General features: G+C 43.5%; 1 protein-coding gene across 1 annotated transcript; it reads left to right on the forward strand.

Moving 5' to 3' along the window:
• Nucleotides 1-542: 542 nt before the first annotated feature.
• Nucleotides 543-14,908, forward strand: LOC114616694 (rho GTPase-activating protein 32; the record flags this gene model as incomplete). Its single annotated transcript, XM_028762124.1, has 11 exons — nt 543-645; nt 1,338-1,482; nt 1,879-1,961; nt 2,578-2,685; nt 2,957-3,102; nt 3,841-4,036; nt 5,509-5,654; nt 7,650-7,721; nt 8,782-9,660; nt 10,337-11,319; nt 12,562-14,908. Coding segments are annotated over 11 exons (5,108 nt in total), but the record flags the coding sequence as incomplete, so codon positions are not given.
• Nucleotides 14,909-20,066: the final 5,158 nt, after the last annotated feature.

Consider the following 20,066-nt stretch of genomic DNA (forward strand, 5'->3'; position numbering starts at 1 on the left):
AATTAGGAGCCTTTAATTGTTCTGTTTAATCTGCATTACAAAATGAAGAATGCTAAGCCTTGGCCTGTGTAACATTTAAATGGTTATAGAAGTTTATCACTTAGTTTCAAATTTTTGTTATAGCCCACAGGCCTGAAATAGCTGTTCCTTTGCATGGACTGAGAGGTCAAAGAACCTTGTTTAGGAGCAAAGTGTTGTTACAGCACTTGTAATTATGTTGTTGGGACAAGCACTTGGTAAAAATCACTTGGTGTGGATAACATTGGGTGAGCTGCTGTTTGTTTATTTTAGTCTGTTAGTAGTGTGGCGTTAAACACTTGATGTACAAGAGCCTGTGGTTGAAGACTGTGGATGCTGTATATACAGAACCAGGCTAGAAGTTGCCAGGTGTAGATACGAGTTTAATAAACAGATCCTATCTTTTTTTTTTAATAACAGACTGATTTGTGAATTTTATTTTGCTTATGAACAGTAAGATGTTTTGAACATCACTTTGGTTACACTGAATAACAATACCATTCTGTCTTTAAAACTCTCTTTAGTGCCCCAGGTTCTTCAAAGCTGTACAGCGTTCATCGAGAGGTATGGCATTGTGGATGGGATATATCGTCTCTCTGGCGTTGCCTCCAATATCCAGAGACTTCGGTAAAACTCTATAGCACTTTCTTTTTTATTCTTATCTAACTCATCAAATTAAACTTATTTCAAAAACAGCAACTATGATAACCATGGTTATCGGTAACACGGCTGAGATAAAACTAGGAAAGAATATCCAGGTTGTTCTCTACCTAAATGACATTTCATTATCTGTAGTCTCCGAGAACCGTGCTTGCTGACTTCCTCGGTACGTCAGTAGTATCTTATTTCTTTGAAATGTTGGAAGAAGGTCAGGGAGATGGCTGAGCAAGTAAAGGCACTGCCAAGCCCTGTGACCCGAGTTCCAACTTGGAGCCCACACAGTGGAAGGAGAGAACGTATTCCCAAATTGTGTTCTGACCTGTGTGCATGTGCCTTGGCAAGTGTGTCAGAATCCAAAGGTAATATATGAGATATAATGATTTGAAGGAAATAGAAAGTCACTGAAGTGAAGGTAAAACTTTGGGGCTAGAGAGTTTTCTGTTTTAATATTGAAGTTCTGTCCTTAATTTCGCATGGATGTCTGATAAAAGATAGCCTCTCATTTGTTTAAATCTAAATATTGGTTTGTTATATGTAATAATTTGAAGGACACAGCAACTCTGAAGTAGAGAGAACATTTTGGGCTTCTCCTTTCTGTTCTATGATGTATATTTTCTTCTCTTCACTAAAGTAATTGTCTTGTCTTCTGTCTCGGTCAGTCATGAATTTGATTCTGAGCACGTCCCCGACCTGACGAAAGAACCTTATGTTCAAGACATCCATTCTGTGGGCTCTCTCTGTAAGCTGTACTTCCGGGAACTCCCAAACCCTCTGCTCACCTACCAGCTGTACGAGAAGTTCTCTGTGAGTACTGGACGGGGTAGAGCCTCTCAAGGTCTCCATGGAGTTTCGCTGTGTTTTTATTCACAATGTGTTTTGGTTTAATTTGGTTAATGTGTCTTGGTGAGAATTAGTTCTGTGCTGACAAAAGACTCCCTCAACAAACAGCATCAGTTAAGTGATCTGAGTCTTTTGAAGTTTTCAAATTGTTGTTCTCTTATTTCTGTCTTTGAGCCACTAACTTGGCATGCATGACATTGAAGACCAGCATGCTTTTTAACAGTGGCAAGAGAGCGCCACAGCGTGTGGGAACAGTGTGCCTTCTTGATGCTACACACTTTGCCTGAGTGAGATTGCAAGTCAGGAATGCCTGCTTGTTCCAGCAGAGCTCACTGCTGTGGTGGGTTGTGTCTATTACAGGATGCTGTTTCAGCAGCAACAGATGAAGAACGGTTGATAAAAATCCATGATGTCATCCAACAACTCCCCCCACCACACTATAGGTAAGTCACGACTTGGCAAATAGATAGTAGGAGGCAGAGGCTGAGATTTGTATTACGCATAGCTGGGTCATTGCGGCACACGTGTAAATGATTGTTTCTAATAATAGAATTATAGTACTGTCTTTTCATCACTCTCTTTTATTGGTTTTAATCTCTGTGTAGCTAGGGTTCCAGAAATGTTGTAGATGACCGATAGGTTTTGTGTGTGTGTGTGTGTGTGTGTGTGTGTGTGTGTGTGTGTGTGTGAGTCTGTCTGCATGTCTGTCTGTCTGTCTGCATGTCTGATTGTGTAGTTTAATTGTAAGCTGATTATTTTATTTGCAAAAATATTCTGCTCAGTTATTTAATCTCAGTGTGCACAGTACTGTTTAAATAAATATGATGAACAAAGACATTGCAGCTGAGTGGGCTTTTCACTATAAAAGCAGATTAGGTACTGTTCCTGCTGCTCCTGGAACTGCTCAGGCCATCTTTAGGTTTGTTAATACCTTGCTTTTATGCTTTTAAATAGATGTTCAGGCTCTTTCCTGTTGTCTGTCAGAGACGTACAGGCCAGTGAGCTCCACACTGCTGTATAGTGTCTGTTTCAGTTAGCACGTTGTATTTCATTTTCCAGAACCCTGGAGTTCCTGATGAGACACCTGTCTCTTCTAGCGGACTATTGCTCCATCACAAACATGCATGCAAAAAACCTTGCCATTGTGTGGGCTCCAAACCTGCTGAGGTAATTTGTATTTGATTTACAAACTTTAAAGAATGCATTTTCTTGAATTAAAAAAAAAAGCCTTGCATCATTGTTCATCAAAAAAAAAAACTTTAACAAGTAAAACAAACTATTATTGTACGAACATCTCCCTGAAGCAGCCATCTAGGTGTTAGCTAAGGGGCTGTAAAAGTACAATCTCTTCTGTGGGTGTCTCTGTAACTTCTGTGCTACAGAATAGCGTGTTAGCTCTCCTCTCACAGCTCTGATGGTACTGTCATCCACCCCACAGATCAAAGCAGATAGAGTCGGCTTGCTTCAGTGGGACAGCGGCCTTCATGGAAGTGAGAATTCAGTCTGTGGTTGTTGAATTCATCCTCAATCACGTGGACGTGCTTTTCAGTGGCAAAATCAGCGCCGTCATGCAGGAAGGGGCAGGTATGGCTTTCTTCCTTCTTACCAGGAACAGCTTCCTAAAGGAATGGAGAACCTTGCAATTATTATTACGATGTGACAGTGGTACAAGGCAGCCAAATCAAGTCTGTTACAAACTCAGTGAGTTGACAGTTGCTTGGTATGTCTATACATTGAGTACTACATGTTAAACTGTTTTGATGTGAGTTCATTACACATTAAAGATACCGTGCCTTAGGGCTGGAGAGGTGCTTCAGCAGTTGAGAGCACTGGCTTCTCATTTCCAGCACCCACATGATGGCTCACAACCATCTGTAACACCAGTTCCAGGAGAACCAGCACCTCCTTGCCACTTCCATGGGAATGTGTGCAAGTAGAGTACAGACGTAGGCAGAACACCCATAGACAAAAAAAATAATGAAAAGGATTTTAAAAATTAAAAAAAAAACTTGCCTCCATTATTAATATATATAAAGGTAGGAGATAGAGCAGAAAGAGAAAAACATCCTTCTGAAACTAAAAATGTCTGAGTGATCACCTTTACCTGGTACCTTTTAAGAAGCTGAATTCGATTGTTACAGAATTTCACCGTGCTCTGGAATGTCATCTTCCATCTCTCATTAAATATAAAGCACTGTGATATATTTATTATTGAAAAACCTCAAAGAAAAGTTGAAGCACTGTCACTAAGTAGAGAGCGAAGGTGGATGGACAGACTGATACACACATACAGCACTGACATCCTTCTTTTTCCTTCTGAAGCTTCTCTGTCAAGGCCCAAGTCCCTGTTGGTGTCTTCTCCATCCACCAAGCTGCTGACATTGGAGGAAGCCCAGGCAAGGACACAGGCTCAGGTCACTTCTCCCATCGTGACTGAGAATAAGTACATCGAAGTAGGAGAAGGGCCTGCTGCACTTCAAGGGAAGTTCCATACCATCATTGAGTTCCCGCTTGAAAGGTAACATACCTACGTCTTGTTTTAAAATATGCCTTCACGGCTATAGATAATAGGTTACTTTAAAATTTGCCATTTTATTAAAATTGGGGCAGTTGTAGAACAATAATTAATCGAATATAGACACTGAACCAATAAAAACTAATCTTGCAAAACTTTATAACAGTGTGATTTTAAAAAGTTAGTTGTACAAGGAAAATTGCTAATATAAATGATACACATTCATTGCGTGGAGTTGGCATTTCTCTTTGAGAAATGTGATTTAGAAATTTAGAAATAAGTTACGCTGAAGTAGTTTGTTCAGAAAGTAGTGAATGCTTAGTAACTTCTCTGACACTGGTTCCTGACCAGCAAGAGAATCACTGGTCACTGAGGCATGCAAACCCTCCTGCCCCAGCCCTGACCCACCTGATCAGAGCCTCCTGTTTGTTCTGATGAGTGCAGAAGTTGTCATGCATCCCAGAGAAGCTGTGAGTGTGACCCACACAAACTTGTGTGAGGTTTTTGTTTCACTGTGCGGTGGTTTTTGGTTGTCACTTGGTTTCAGAGACGTAAGCAATATAAGGAGCACTGCTTTTATATTTTATATTTTATATTTTTATGTCTTGTTGGAGTCCCTCGGAGCTCATACCCTCACTGCTTCTCTAAGAAAACGCTAGTAACAGGGTGTGACTCCCTTACTAGGTCTGTAGGAAGACGAATATATGTGCAAGTTAGTTTGGATGTTTCTGCTGCCCTCGTGAACTGTGCTCATGAACGTAAGGACCTTGTTTCCCTAGATGATGTAGTGCTAACAAAACGTCAGAGTTTTCCTTTTTGGATATCCTCTACCTTTGTTTTCTTTCTGTGACTAAAAAGCAAGAAGTTGACAGGTGTCTTTCTTTCTCATTCTGAGTTGATCCTCAGCACCTTGCTTTCTAAAGCCCTGGTTTACTAAAAATAGTTGTCTTTAAGTAGAGAGTCAAAAAGTAGACATTAGGATGTAGACAGGCTTGGGTTTTGTGAAATCCGGATTTCCTCACACACTTTCACAGTATTAAGGAAATTAGTTGAACTTCTTAGGTCTTCATTTCATCAGCTTGTGTGGTTATCTGGTTTTAAAGGGCATTCTAACTGTTCATAGGAACCTGGCACACATGCTGGATTCCTACCCTCCCTTCTGTCCCTGCTCTCCCGTCGTCTCAGTTTTTCTATACTATCTTGTTTGCGGAGGCTTATTATCAACGTCTTCTTTGCACTTTGTTTTAGACTGAGGCCTTTCAAGCTGTAGTTCATGTTGCTCTCCACATTGGCTTCCATGCCTTGCAGAGCTGCACTGCACTGTGCACCGCATGGAAGGAGAAGGCTTGTCCACTGCACCCATTGTGCCTCTCCAGGCCGTTCCATTCTTTCTATCGTTTGTTCATTTCTTGTTCTGTAGGAGGAGATAGAGCCTCGGTTATATTAGTATTGATAAACTGCTTTTTGTTTCATAGAAAGAGGCCTCAGAATAAGATGAAAAAATCTCCCGTTGGCAGCTGGCGTTCCTTTTTCAATTTGGGGAAGTCGTCTTCTGTCTCCAAACGCAAGTTGCAGCGTAATGAGAGTGAGCCCTCGGAGATGAAAGCCATGGCTCTGAAAGGTGAGCACCTAGCCACCCTGTCCTGGGGAGCAGAGTGCCTGGTGGCTTTCAGCACCTACCACTGTCCTCATGGCCAACTTCTCTGGGTGTATCTTCCCCATGCCATCATGACACACTTCACTATAAAGCATGCATAGTTGTGTGCTGTCTGCATGTGTGATTGTCACCAGCTCATAACACACATCAATAGTGCATTTGTGTCATTTCTTCTCTATGGTAACATAGCTTGTACATTGCTGGTAATAAGCAAATACTACTGTTATATACTTGTTTTAATCTTTAGTTTCACATGTTTAAAATTAACAAGTCTGTGTTTCAGCATACTTTTCAAGTTTATAACTATTTTCACCAGTGTCATTCTCCTACGTGACTAGCCAATGGAGTACTGTGTTCCATCAGACAGATCTATAACTGTTGAGCAAATTACTCTTTAAAATAGTTTTTAAAACTCGTGCTCCGATATGAACATGTTCTTAAACTAGAAACACTAGTAGCATTTTTCTCTTAGGTACCATTAGAAATAATGCTCAGTTCATTTACATCAGTCCATTTGCAATCATGTATCGCCCACATGTTAGATATTTTGATTAGTATTAAGGTAGCCCTGCCTTCAGAGGGTAACTAGAGAAGCGTCTATATGAGAAAGTGAGCCGTCAGTACGCAGTTAGAACTGAAGTAGCATTTTATGTCTAGCGGCTTTGGCTGGCATTGTTAGTTCTTATAGGGGTAGGGTAATGGCCAGGAATGCTAACTGTATTTTAGAAAATTAATACTTTATGTGTCTGGATGTCATGTCCGCACTTGTGTGTGTACACTCCATGTGCATGGTGCTCATGGAGGCCAGAAGAGAGCCGAGGATTCTCTGGAACTGAAGTCATAATGGCTGTGAGCTGCCTGCCATGTGGGTGCTGGGAATCAAACCCAGGTCCTCTGAAGAGCATCAGTGCTCTTAACCACTGAGCAAGCTCTCCAGCCCCCAGGAAAGAGAACTTTCAACTTGGGAGTTGAAGAAGGTACAGTTCACCCGATCTTTAAGGTGACTAAGAGTCTTTTCTCAGGAGATGAGAGCAGGGTGGGAAGAGGGGCCTGTTGGAGAAAAGAGATTTTTAAACAACTATAAGAGAAATTGTTGTCAAGAGAAGAGAGCGGGAGGAGATGGTTAGGAAGGTCTCAGAGAGCATAAGAGACAGAGCTCAGAGTATCTACAGTTTGTTGTGCTTGCTATCAGCAGGTCAGAAAGACATGGGACTTTAGCAGGTAAGATTATACAATAAAAATAACCAATATTCCTGGGGCTGCTGTTACTAATTACTCCAAATTGAGACTAGAAGCACAAACGTATATGGAAACAGTCTGACAGCTGTCACCCCGCCTGTGGTCACTTGAAGTTCTTAGGGAAGATACCGTCCTGTCTCATCTATCCCCTCATGGCTTCCAGCATCTCTTGCCTCTAAGTAGCTCCACACCAGCCTCTACCTGCATCTCCATGGGGCCTTCTCTGTGTCTCTCTGTCTTTTATTTTCACAAGGACACCGTCACTGAGGCTAGGGACCGCTGTAAGATGTCATCAGAGGTGGCTCAGTGGGTGAAAGCTCTTCTAAAGGACTGAGCTCACTTCCTAGCACCTGGAACTCAAGCTCCAAGGGATCCATTGCCTTCTCTGGCCTCCTAGGTCACTGGTATACACATGGAATACACTCACATGAACACATACACATGAAGATTTGTAAAGACGTCACCCAAGGTTACCAAGTTGATCTTTAGGAAACATACAAGAAAGGAATCTCTTAGTTCACCTTTGTGCTCAAGTTTGTAGGCTTTGGGCACAGAATAATGCAGCACATTCCATCCTAGGGTGGTAAGCTGAATATGACTGCAAAATACACAGCTAATCACACTTGGAGATACAGACACTGCTAGGGAAAACCCCAGACCTTTTAGCTGCATAGTCCTTAATAATGACAGGTTTTACACTGTTTGGTTTTTATTATTTAGGTGGCAGGGCAGAAGGAACCCTCCGCTCAGCTAAAAGTGAGGAGTCCCTTACTTCTCTCCATGCAGTTGATGGTAAGACTAAAATGTCCTGGCTTGCATTACATAAAAGCACACGGACACAGCAGTGTTATGAATATATACTTAGCAAGAAGACTACGAAATACCACTTCCAGTACTTTTGGCATTAAGTATGGTTCAGTTAAAACTCATGGATATTCTAATGTGATGTGGTATTTTGGCATGAATTCTGTTTACGTAAAATGGCTGAAATGTTTGAAAGCAAACATTTACATTTGTAAGTGCTTAAAAGTACGTGTCACTATTTTCTTTAGCTTTGGTAACAGAGCAGCTTTGAGACTCATATGTTAATTAATGGTGGTCTCCAAGGGTCCTTAGGAGTTGGACCTGATACCTTAAAGGGAGTCTGCCTCCAAAGAGGACCAACACCTCCTGGCAGATACTGGAGGGATATGTGGTTACAGTATAAGTTAAAATTCAGAGTCAAACTTTATGAAAGCAAGTGTTGTGCTAATATGTACTGCTTGGATTTGCTTGTGAAAAGCCTGTTTTCATTAAAAGAAAAAAAAGTGGGAGTATTTTAAGTGTGTAAATGGAGTACTATATTAAATGTGTGCAAATGCTTTTTAATTAGGAAGAAATATTGTTTCTTCTTGTTTGGAGTACCGTAAGGATATTTCCCCATAATAAACAACATTTTGTTACTGTCTGATACCCAAAGTGCTATTTTAAGCTATGACTTCTTCCTTGCAAGTCATATGCAAGGCCAGTAATTAAAATAAGACACAGAGAAAGTGAAGAGCTTGCCCAAAGTCACACCATTGTCAGTGTTGAATTTGTAATACAATTCAAGAGTCCCTTGGCATTCATTTTCTTACTCAGGTTATGGATGGACTGTAGTGCATGTGGTTGTTAATGAGTGTTTTATTTAGAAGTTCTCTCACCACAAGTGTAACTGATGTTTGTAAAGCCAGAGACAGTTCATGGGAAGAAAAGTTAAAGTTGCATTTGTCTTATCCTGTGCACTATTACTACTGTGCTAGATAGGTGACTAATTGTGGTGCTGTGTGTCCCGTGACAGTCATGCTCTGACATTGTTGTCCATTTTCACCAGGTGATTCCAAGTTGTTCCGACCAAGAAGACCCAGATCCAGCAGTGATGCGCTCTCTGCCTCTTTCAACGGAGAAGTGCTGGGAAACCGATGCAATTCCTATGACAATCTGCCCCACGACAACGAGAGCGAAGAGGAAGTGGGGCTGCTCCACATCCCAGCTCTTGTGTCTCCTCATTCGGCTGAGGATGTTGACTTGAGCCCGCCAGACATTGGAGTGGCCAGTCTGGACTTCGATCCGATGTCATTTCAATGTAGTCCTCCAAAAGCTGAGTCAGAGTGTCTGGAGAGTGGTGCTTCCTTTCTGGATTCATTAGGGTATACCAGGGATAAACTGAGTACCAGTAAGAAGGATGTGGAAGCAGGTGGTAGCCAGTCACAGACTCCAGGCAGCACTCCAAGTTCTGAACCTGTGTCTCCAGTCCAGGAGAAACTGAGTCCGTTTTTCACTTTGGACTTGAGCCCCACAGATGACAAGTCCTCTAAGCCATCTTCATTTACGGAAAAGGTTGTTTATGCTTTCTCTCCGAAGATTGGACGGAAGCTAAGCAAATCTCCTTCAATGAACATATCTGAGCCTATTTCAGTGACTCTTCCACCTCGGGTATCAGAAGTCATTGGTACTGTCTCCAATGCTGTAGCTCAGAATGCATCACCTCCATCTTGGGACAAAAATGTGGAAGAAAGCGATGTCATAAATAGATCCCCCACCCAGCTAGGAAAGATGAAAACAGGTGAGAGAGAGGCACAGGAGAGATGTGAACCAGAAGCACAGCCCCTGGAGGAGGGGGCAGCTGAAGAAGTAGAGTTGCCAGGGACAGAGGAGCGGCCTGTCTTGAGCAGTCAGAGCAAGGCTGTACCTTCTGGACAGAGTCAGACAGGTACCGTTTGTTCTCCTCCATTCCTTCTCTAAGTTAAAAGGGGTCTTCCGTCCTGTGTGCCATCTGTGCCTTTTAAGAGAGCCTTCTCCACAGCTAGGCTAGAATCAAAGAATGCTTTTCTGAATGGTGCTGAGGGCTCAAAGCCCTAAACTAAAATCAGTCAAACAAAACTCCCCAAAAGGCCCATGGTCCTGCTTCGAACCTGCACAAAGGATCCCTTAACTCTCTGGACAGTCAGAATTCATGGATAATTTTTGTACAACTATGTAGCTCTTGATTCTGTTTTCTCTTCTAATGCATATTGTATTCTAGCCTTACAAGTTAACAAGCCAGCCTACACTGTCAATGTAAAAGTATTATCACAGTCTAAGCACTGGAAGCTTTTATTCTAAGTGGCCTTTTCTAAGTCAGGTGGAGGCCTGCTTCCCCCTCCACCCTTTGTAGCAGTTCAAGAGGACTTGGAACCTTTAAACACTGTGTTAATTTCCCTTTTGAACCAGATGTGTTTTCAGCAGCATTTGCCAGCATTTGCATGTGGGATAGAAGATCATGGATTGCCATTTTGAAATATGGAAGGCACCTGTTTTTAGTGATCACATGGGGAGTGTTTGGCTTTCCGTGTAGGGTAACATAAGCTACCTTTTCATTCTAATTTTTTTTCCCAATTTCCCACTAGGAGCAGTTACCCATGACCCCCCTCAGGATCCCGTTCCTGTCAGTTCAGTCTCTCTTATCCCACCACCACCGCCTCCGAAAAATGTCGCCCGAATGTTGGCACTAGCGTTAGCTGAGTCTGCACAGCAAGCCTCAACTCAGACACTGAAGAGACCAGGGACTTCCCAGGCTGGGTGTACTAGTTATGGAGACATGGCAGTTGTTACATCTGAAGAGAAACTGCCTAGTTCCTACTCTAGTGTTACTCTAGATAAAACCTATTTCCAAACGGACCGACCAGCAGAGCAGTTCCACCTGCAGATCAATGGACTCGGAAATTGTAACCAGCCTCTCCCAGAGACAGCAGCTATGGGAGGTCCCACCCATTCCAACACAACTGACTCTGGGGAGCAACTCCACCAAGTAGACTTAATAGGGAATTCGCTACATCGAAACCATTTATCTGGGGATCCAGAAAAGGCTAGAAGCACTTCAGCTCCCTTAACAGACTCAGAGAAGTCTGATGATCATGGAAGTTTCCCTGAAGACCACGCTGGGAAGACCAGTGTGTCCACTGTCTCCTTTTTGGAGCAGGACCAGTCTCCACTTCATTTCTCCAGTGGAGATCAGCCCCTCTCTTATCTTGGTACCAGTATGGATAAACCCCATCATTCCTCAGAACTTACAGACAAATCTCCCATGCCTTCTACTTTGCCTAGGGACAAAGCCCACCCTCTTTCTGGGTCCCCTGAAGAAAATGCCAGTACAGCCACCGTGGCTTATATGATGACGACTCCAGCAAGAGCCGAAATGAACACCAGAGAGGCCAGCAGGGTCACGGCTGAGCAGCCCACTGCTGCTGATTTTGTGGCTGCCACCCTTCAGCGAGCGCACAGAACTAATCGGCCCCTCCCCCCACCTCCTTCCCAGAGGCCTGCAGAGCAGCCACCAGTTGTGGGGCAGGTACAAGAAGCACCAAGTATAGGATTAAATAATTCCCACAAGGTAAGATAGGAAGTCAGTGAAGTGGTATATTTTTTCCAAAGGTATGTCATTTTTTTGGTAGGATATATTATCTTTTAGTTTCAGATATAGTATCTTTTGGTTTCAGATAGGTTTCAGTCAGGTGACAGGTTTCCATGAACTAGCTGCCATTTGAAGCTGGAGATCTCTGCCTTTGCCTGGCTGTTGGCTTTGTGGTAAAGACATAGCAGCCCCTGGTGACTGCAGCTTAGCTATCCTTGCTGCTTCTCCTCTTAAAGTACTGAGCTCTTTCACAGGGAGACCCTGACAGAAGGAGGCAAAGGGAGCCCAGGGATGCAGTAGTTACTGTCTTTTCTAGCTCCCTCACAGATTTGCAACAGGGGAGAGTCATGCGACTGCCCCGTGATGACCCTTGATGTCTGCGTATTGAACATACTCCAGGTCTTTAAGAAATATAAGAAGTGATAATATCTGGAGGTTTTTGTTATTTTTTTCCTGCTGTGACCTGTTCTGTTGCATAGTTAGAATACTTGCTTTGGGAGGGAATGTTTGATACAGAATGCCAGAGGGTTTTTCTAGTTCCTCCTTTAAAAAGATAAAAAGTACCACAGGTTTTGTGGTAACATTAACCAAAAGGAGTTAAATTTCTGGTCCTTCCTAGAAGGTACTATTTGTGGTACTTACCTCTCAGGGATAGCATACTTAATCTGTGGGCCCACAGACAGGATGGACAGAATGCAGAGACAGGAAGCCCTGATTTGCTACCACCACAGACAAGTAGTCACTTTGAAATTCTTCTCTGTATTTGGATGTTTAAGCTCCCCGCTGCGTGGAACTGAGTCACTCCAAAACTTCTGCCAGCTGATAAAATCAGCTGCTTTTATTAAATAAGATTTTCTTAGTGCTGAGACCAATATGCAAGATATTTATTTTTGGGCCCAGCACTTTTTTTGTTTTTTTTTTTTGGCTAATCCTGTAATTGATTCTGCATATTAAGATACCATTGTAGGCAGCCTCTCCTCACATTTAAACCCTAGCATGAGTTAGCAAAGACTGTACATGTCACCACAGGCAATAGCGTACCATGTAGACACACAGATACTCTTTTTCAGGCCATGGTCAGATTCAGTGTAACTGCAGAGCTCTGGCAAAGTTCAGGCTGTCACCTAAATAGCCTAGGTTTGCCCATTATAAATGTATTAGCATTTGGCTCCATGGGGTGGGTATTAAATAACAACTCTTAACATCATTGTCTTTCCACAGGTCCAGGGAGTAGCTCCAGCTCCAGAGAGGCCACCTGAGTCTCGAGCCATGGGTGATCCTGCACCCATCTTTGTCAGTGATGGCAGTGCTGCTGCCCAGTGTCCCATGACTGCCTCTGCTCCCCAACCGGGACTGCCTGAGAAGATTCGGGAAAGCAGCAGAGCCCCACCACTCCACCTGCGTGCTGAGTCTTTTCCTGGCCATTCCTGTGGCTTTGCTGCCCCAGTTCCCCCAACACGGACAATGGAAAGCAAGATGGCTGCTGCCATGCACTCCAACGCTGCAGACGCCAACAGCAATTCAAATTATCACTCCTTTGTCCCTTCGTCAGCCTCAGTGGATGATGTGTTGCCCTTGCCACTCCCCATCTCACAGCCTAAGCATGCGTCTCAGAAGTTAGCCTATTCCTCCTTTGCCAGGCCTGATGTCACCACGGAGCCCTTTGGTCCAGAAAACTGTTTGCATTTCAATATGACTCCAAACTGCCAGTTTCGCCCCCACAGTGTTCCTCCACACCACAATAAGTTGGAGCCACACCAGGTATATGCTGCCCGATCAGAGCCACCAGCCTCCATGGGCCCTCGTTACAACACCTATGTGGCGCCGGGAAGAAACATGTCTGGACACCACTCCAAGCCGTGTAGTCGGGTTGAGTATGTCTCTTCTCTGGGCTCCTCGGTTAGGAACCCTTGTTGCCCTGAAGACATTCTACCTTACCCCACAATCCGGAGGGTACAGTCCCTTCATGCACCCCCACCTTCCATGATCCGTTCTGTTCCCATTTCACGGACAGAAGTTCCCCCAGATGATGAGCCAGCCTATTGCCCAAGACCAGTCTACCAGTATAAGCCATACCAGTCCTCCCAGGCCCGCACAGACTATCACGTAACTCAGCTTCAGCCTTATTTTGAGAATGGACGGGTCCACTATCGTTATAGTCCGTACTCCAGCTCCTCCAGCTCCTATTACAATCCCGAGGGGGCCTTGTGTGACGTCGATGCCTATGGCACAGTCCAGCTGAGGCCCCTCCACCGCCTGTCCAATCGGGATTTTGCTTTCTACAATCCAAGGCTACAAGGGAAGAACGTGTACAACTATGCCGGTTTGCCTCCACGCCCACGGGCCAATGCAACCGGCTATTTCTCTGGTAATGACCACAATGTAGTCAATATGCCACCCACCGCTGATGTAAAGCACACCTACACCTCATGGGACCTTGAGGATATGGAAAAATACCGCATGCAGTCCATCCGCAGAGAGAGCCGAGCACGGCAGAAGGTGAAAGGGCCTATCATGTCACAGTACGACAACATGACACCAGCGGTGCAAGACGACTTGGGAGGCATCTATGTCATCCATCTGCGCAGCAAATCAGATCCTGGGAAAACTGGACTTCTCTCTGTGGCAGAGGGGAAAGAGGGGCGGCATCCAGCCAAGGCTGTCAGTCCTGAGGGGGATGACCGTTTCTACAGGAAGCACCCAGAGTCCGAATTTGACAGAGCTCACCATCATGGAGGGTATGGCAGCACCCAGGTAGAAAAGCCATCCCTCCCACAGAAGCAAAGCAGCCTTAGGAACAGAAAGCTTCACGATATGGGTTGTAGCCTCCCAGAGCACAGGGCGCATCAGGAAGCAAGCCATAGGCAATTATGTGAATCAAAAAATGGACCACCTTATCCCCAAGGAGCTGGCCAGTTAGATTATGGGTCCAAAGGAATGCCAGACACTTCTGAGCCAACCAACTACCATAACTCTGGGAAATATGTCACATCAGGGCAGGAGTCTCTAAGACTGAACCACAAGGAAGTGAGGCTTTCCAAAGATCTGGACAGGCCTCGAGCCAGGCAGCCACCTGCCCCTGAGAAACACTCCAGAGACTGCTACAAGGAGGAGGAACACTTCTCTCAGTCTATGGTCCCACCTCCCAAACCAGAGAGGAGTCACAGCCTAAAACTCCACCATACCCAGAACCTGGAGAGGGACCCCAGCGTGCTATACCAGTATCAGACGCACAGCAAGCGCCAGAGCAATATGACTGTTGTGTCCCAGTATGATAACCTGGAGGATTACCACTCCCTGCCCCAGCACCAGCGAGGAGGCTTTGGAGGGGGAGGCATGGGGCCTTATGTGCCCTCTGGCTTTATCCATCCACAGAGCAGGACATACGCCACAGCATTGGGTCAGGGGGCCTTCCTGCCCACAGAGTTGTCCTTGCCACATCCTGACACACAGATCCATGCAGAATGAGCCCCGCGGGAGCAATAGAGTTGAAGCAGCCTCTGCTGGACAGTGGACTGTTCTATTTTTTTTTTTCAATAACCAAAAAGATTTAAGAAAAAAAAAAAAAGCTACAATCCCCTGGCCACATGAAAGAAGCATAATAAAAGTAAATCACCACCTCCCCCCCTCCCACTCATTACCGCCTCATCCATCTCTAGGCTGTGTTGTCTGTCCTTAAAGAGATCTGGATGGTTGTAAAGTGCTGTGCTGAAAGCCTAGTAAAGAAATTCTCGCCGGCCGCAGACCCCACTTGCTCTACAAGGCTGATCTGTAGGACCCTGAGGACTGCCTTTAACCCACTGAATTTAACTTTGACCTTCCTTCTTAGTACTTGCAACCTAGCTCAGAGCAGTTTGCCTCTATTTCCTGTTGGGCTTCTGCATTTCCTGTTGTGTCCCCACTCCCCTGTACCGGGCCATGCCCAGGTGGACTCTCCACTCTGCCTTCATTATCCCCTTCCACAAAGGAGTCTAGTATTCTAAATTAGAGAGGAGAAAAAAAAAAAAACCTCCCTGATCCCTGAGCTACGCCACTTAGACTGCTAGTGGATTAAAAGGTGAAAGGAATTAGGATTTTCAACATTTAGTGCCACATCACTGTAAGTAGCAAGTCCAGCGTGAGCCGTATTCTCCACTGTCGATAATTCTTCACTTGACAGGATGAGAGCTCCTGAGTTAAAGCTTAAGGAGCTTTCTTTGGAAGCAGATGATGTTTTTATCATCAGTGAGCTCTGCTAACGACAGAGCATCACTAGTGCTTTCAGTGTGCGACCCGCCTGCATGGCCGACAAGAAGGTCAGCACACTCTAGTGCCAGTAAAATAGTCATCCAAAATACTCTCATTAAGAAAGGATCAGCATGGTCTAACTGGATAAATAAATTTTCTTAGGGATATAAATGTACATGCTATTATGTTTCTAACCTAGAGTACAGATTCTCTGGGAATTTGTAAAATTCCTGAAAATTGTCTATTAGGAAACTGTACATTGCTCATTGTCCCCTGAGTACACAGTCCCATCTAATCCACTGGCATTCTGGGAGTCATGTGAAGGCTTGGCTCCCTTCATTGTGTGGTCACAGGCTTGTCGCGTTTGTCATTGACACCAGCATTTCAGAATAGTTCTTTCTAACTCTCTAGACATGTTAAACATGTGAATACCCAGGACTTTCTTTTGAAAGTTGCATTCCTTATTGGGCTTGGGACAGGGCACCTCTCTGGCCCAGCTTCTCTCTGGTTTTCTTGGCCCATCCCACCCTATACAGCAGAGATTGGTAAGGCTGTCCTGTGTTTAGAATGAGTTAGATTGGCATTTCATTCCATAAATCATGATGATACTTGAGTTTTGTACATTTGTATCTTTTAAATACTCGGTAGGAGACACAGGAGATTCCATTCCATTTCCTGGATGGTTGCTGTTCTGGCTTTTTAGGATGGGATTATCTTTTATTTAGAGCAAAGGAAGAAATCTTTTAAGAGGCTAAAATCCTGCTGCTGTTACTGCTTTGAAATTGTGAAAGATTAGATTTATGGCAGTCTTTGTAATTAGGTCATATAGTTGCATTTTAAGGCTATATATTTAGAAGTAAAGTTTTAAGAACACGTTCATATTTGAAGATAGTCTACAAGGTTTTCTTTATTTCCCAGATTGACCAGAGGGGTACAATGAAGTCCAAAGCAGATATCTGGAAACACCAATACATGCAAAAGTCTGTGGGAACTTAGACGTCTGCATTAAAAGTGCAGACGTGACTGTCAGAGTGTCCAGAAACCTGATGGGTGCCTCTACCTGGTGGCATACAGATGTGTAGATGTGTTGGCAGACACTATCTTTTTATGTTTTTAAGCTCTAGTCATCTTTTTTTTTGTCATGGAGGCAACTCATTGCCTCTTGAAAACCACACTAGCCCTGAACGCTATTTTAAGCAGCACAGATGGAGGGATAGAGGCCAGCGCCACAGACAGGGACACAAGTCGCTTCTGTAACTCCAGGCCTCTCCTGAAGAGAAGTGCTACAAGGTCCAGGCCAATTGTGATATTTGTGGATTAGTTTGTCACACATAACTTTTTGCTCCTGAAACTAAAGTCTCTTTTATAAATACTAAGGTTGATTCCTTAGAACGACTTCTTTATTAATAACATCCTCTGGGTTTAGAAAGTCATAAAAATATTTTAAAGATAGAATCATAATTCAGATTAATGGTATAAGTATGAAAACAAACTTTAGATAAAGTCTAAAGTTATTTACTGTATGTAGCACCAGCCTTAACTTTGGATTCAGCTATTTGAACAGCTTTGCCCACGTGTTTCTCTAACACTGGGGGGGCAGAAATTGGATGGCAAATCACTGTGAGCCAGGTTACCTCAGTGTCGTCCGCCTAGTGTGTGACTTCACAAACACAGGAACTGAATGTTATTTTCAAGTGTTGGCTTGGAGCATTATGGTCACGAAAGTGGAACTGCCTTACACATTAAACATAATCTCATCCACTGCTATTTCACAGCCATGTCTCCGGATTTTATCTTTTGGGCAAAATTCCATGGTTTGATTAGATTGAAGTAGATGTCCCTAGATAGCAGTCTAGGGGCCTGGCTAAAAGCTCCAGGGGCATCGTGTTCTTACTAATAAATCTAATCTGAGCCTTATTTCTTACTAAATTCAGTTTCTTTTAAAACATACATTCATGTATTTTAAATACTGTTTGGAGAAGTCCCTGGGACAGTCCCAAGGGCAGGGCCTGCACATTTCTTACAGTGGTAAAACAGTTTTTAAAATGTAGGATCAGGTTTTAGAGAAGAAAAAAAAAATCCCAAGACTAATTCTGTGCAGAGGAGGGACCTCGAAGGTGAGTAGAGACAGGAGAGCCGGTTGTCAGTTTGGAAGCAGCAGTGAATTCAAGAGAAGGATCTGGTAAAGTCCATTTCTCTGTTCCAGCCCTATTGGTCACCCATTCAGTATGTTGGCAAAGTGTCACCTGAGCAGAGAATGCAAGAAAGTAACAAAGAAAGCTGAAGTATGTCAGAAAGTTACTTCCAAATGGTCCAAATGGTTAGAGGCATGTGATCGTCAGTACTGTGTGTTATGGAAATGTTAAGAATGATATATTTTAATGTGTGCAAGATAATGTTGGTGTGCACAGAGGGTCTTTTCCTTATCTGATTAGTACTGTTCATGTTCAGAGATTTTAAAAAATGATTGTTTTTACAGTTTAGAATCTGAGATAGCAAAACCTGATTTTCAACCATGACCTGCATGAGAGAAGCATCCTAGGAAGTCTTAGACCACACCTTTGAGTTCTTTAATTTATATAGTGTTTTTTTTATGTTTTAATATTTTTGTGAACTGGTGTAAATTGTTAATGCATATAAGCTTGTGTATTTTTGTAAATAGTTTTGTGATTTACTTCTTGCCCCCCTGTGTAAATATTTACAGTCTCCTTTCTTCCAAACTTATTTGAAACTGAGTTTGTGGGTTTGGGGTTTTGTTTGTTTCCTTGTTTGTTTGGCTGGGGTGGGTGGGTGGGGGAGAAGGGAATTTTGTACTTGAGATGGAGATATCTTGTGGTTTAAAGCAAATGTCCCACTGAAAGCAATTCCAATATCAACAGAATTATTTCAGGTTAAAGCAGACTTTTCGTGTGTGTGTTTCCTTTTTGACCTAGTATGGATTAAGATGAAGTAGATGGTGGAGTATATTGGGGTGTTTAGACTAGATATTCATATCTGACCTGTTAGGTCAGACAGTGTGTCCGTTGAGCTGTAGTGTGTTATCTGGCTACGTTCTTCTCAGCTCACACACTCAGCTTTAGAGCACAACCCTTTTATCTGTTCTGGAATATGTAAGCAGACAGTACCTTAGGGCTTCCCTAAGGAATCTGCTGTCTTGTGCTGTCTGACACCCAATATGCTGTCCTCAGGAAACTCAACTGGCTTGGAAGAATCTTCCAAAAGGGGAGTTGGAATGAAAAACACATGCCCTCAGATTCTTACAACACATCTCAGACATCCTGTTTTCAGAGTGAAATAACCAGAAAATAACCATCCTCTGGACTCAGTTCCCTGTGGCGAGCTGGCATGGCACACCCAGTGCAAGCAGGGTTTCGGTGAAGTGACTTGCATAGACGTGAGTGAGTCATGCAGCTGTCTTTTCACTGTCGGCAAGAGTTGGGGGGAAAAGGGAGCCTTAATAACCAACACCCGAGATGAGTCTTCTCCTGTGGGCTGTAAGTTAGAAAGCATTCTTGAGAGCCTGTTGGAGCTCTGTCCCTTTTTCCTAGCACTGGGAAGTTTCCTATAGGGTCTGGGTGCCCCTGGCAATCCACTCATCCTGAATGTGCTGGAATACCACACTCCAAACGAAGCAGAAAGATGACATCCAGACCTGAGAAGTGTTTCCATGGAAACAGGGCAGCGGGAATGACAGAAAAGACAGGACGTTCACACTGCATGTTCTTATGTCTTTCATTCCAATTATTTTATTACTAAGTTTCCTTGATATTGATGAAAATACAGGACTTACCCACCAAAATGTGTATTTGTCAGGACTCGATGGTCTATTTACCAGCAGTGTCAGTGTTTGAAATTTTAGTCATTTATGTTGCTCTAGAAAAGGTATAATTTTACTGTAGTGCCTAATTACTCACTGCAGAGGAACCTAGGGTATATGCAAATACAAAGATTAAGACCCTTGGCCATACATTCCATGTTGTGAGAATATGCCTCCTAAAAATAATGAGACTTAATCTTTCTGCTTTAAATAGATCTGTTTCATATCCATCCCTCCCTCCCTCCCTCTCTCTCTCTCTCTCTCTGTCTCTGTGTGCTCGGACATGCGTGTGCGTGCATATGCACACATGTACCACAGCACATCACAGGTATAGGGGAAGTCATATCTTTGCTTCAACCTTGCTGCTTTTGTTTCAATTTTCGGCATTTATTAAGACCTTGTAGTAAGCCATTGTATTATTCCAAGATTCACTGTGATGTCTCATCCTCACTAAATTATCCCTTGACATCTAACACCAGAGTCACTGTCAGAGAAATAAAGAAATCTGGCTCGAGTGTAATAGCCAACTTTCCACTACTGTGACAAAACACGTGAGTTAGTCCAATTTATATTGAAGAGAGGTTCACTCTGACTTGACAGGTTTAGGAAGGTCAGTCTATTGCCCACTGGCCCTGTTTCTCATGGGACTGTAGCACCATAGTACATCATGATGGAATTATGT

The sequence above is a fragment of the Grammomys surdaster genome, unplaced genomic scaffold (assembly GCF_004785775.1).
Source record: "Grammomys surdaster isolate TR1022 unplaced genomic scaffold, NIH_TR_1.0 332989, whole genome shotgun sequence".
NCBI lineage: Eukaryota > Metazoa > Chordata > Mammalia > Rodentia > Muridae > Grammomys > Grammomys surdaster.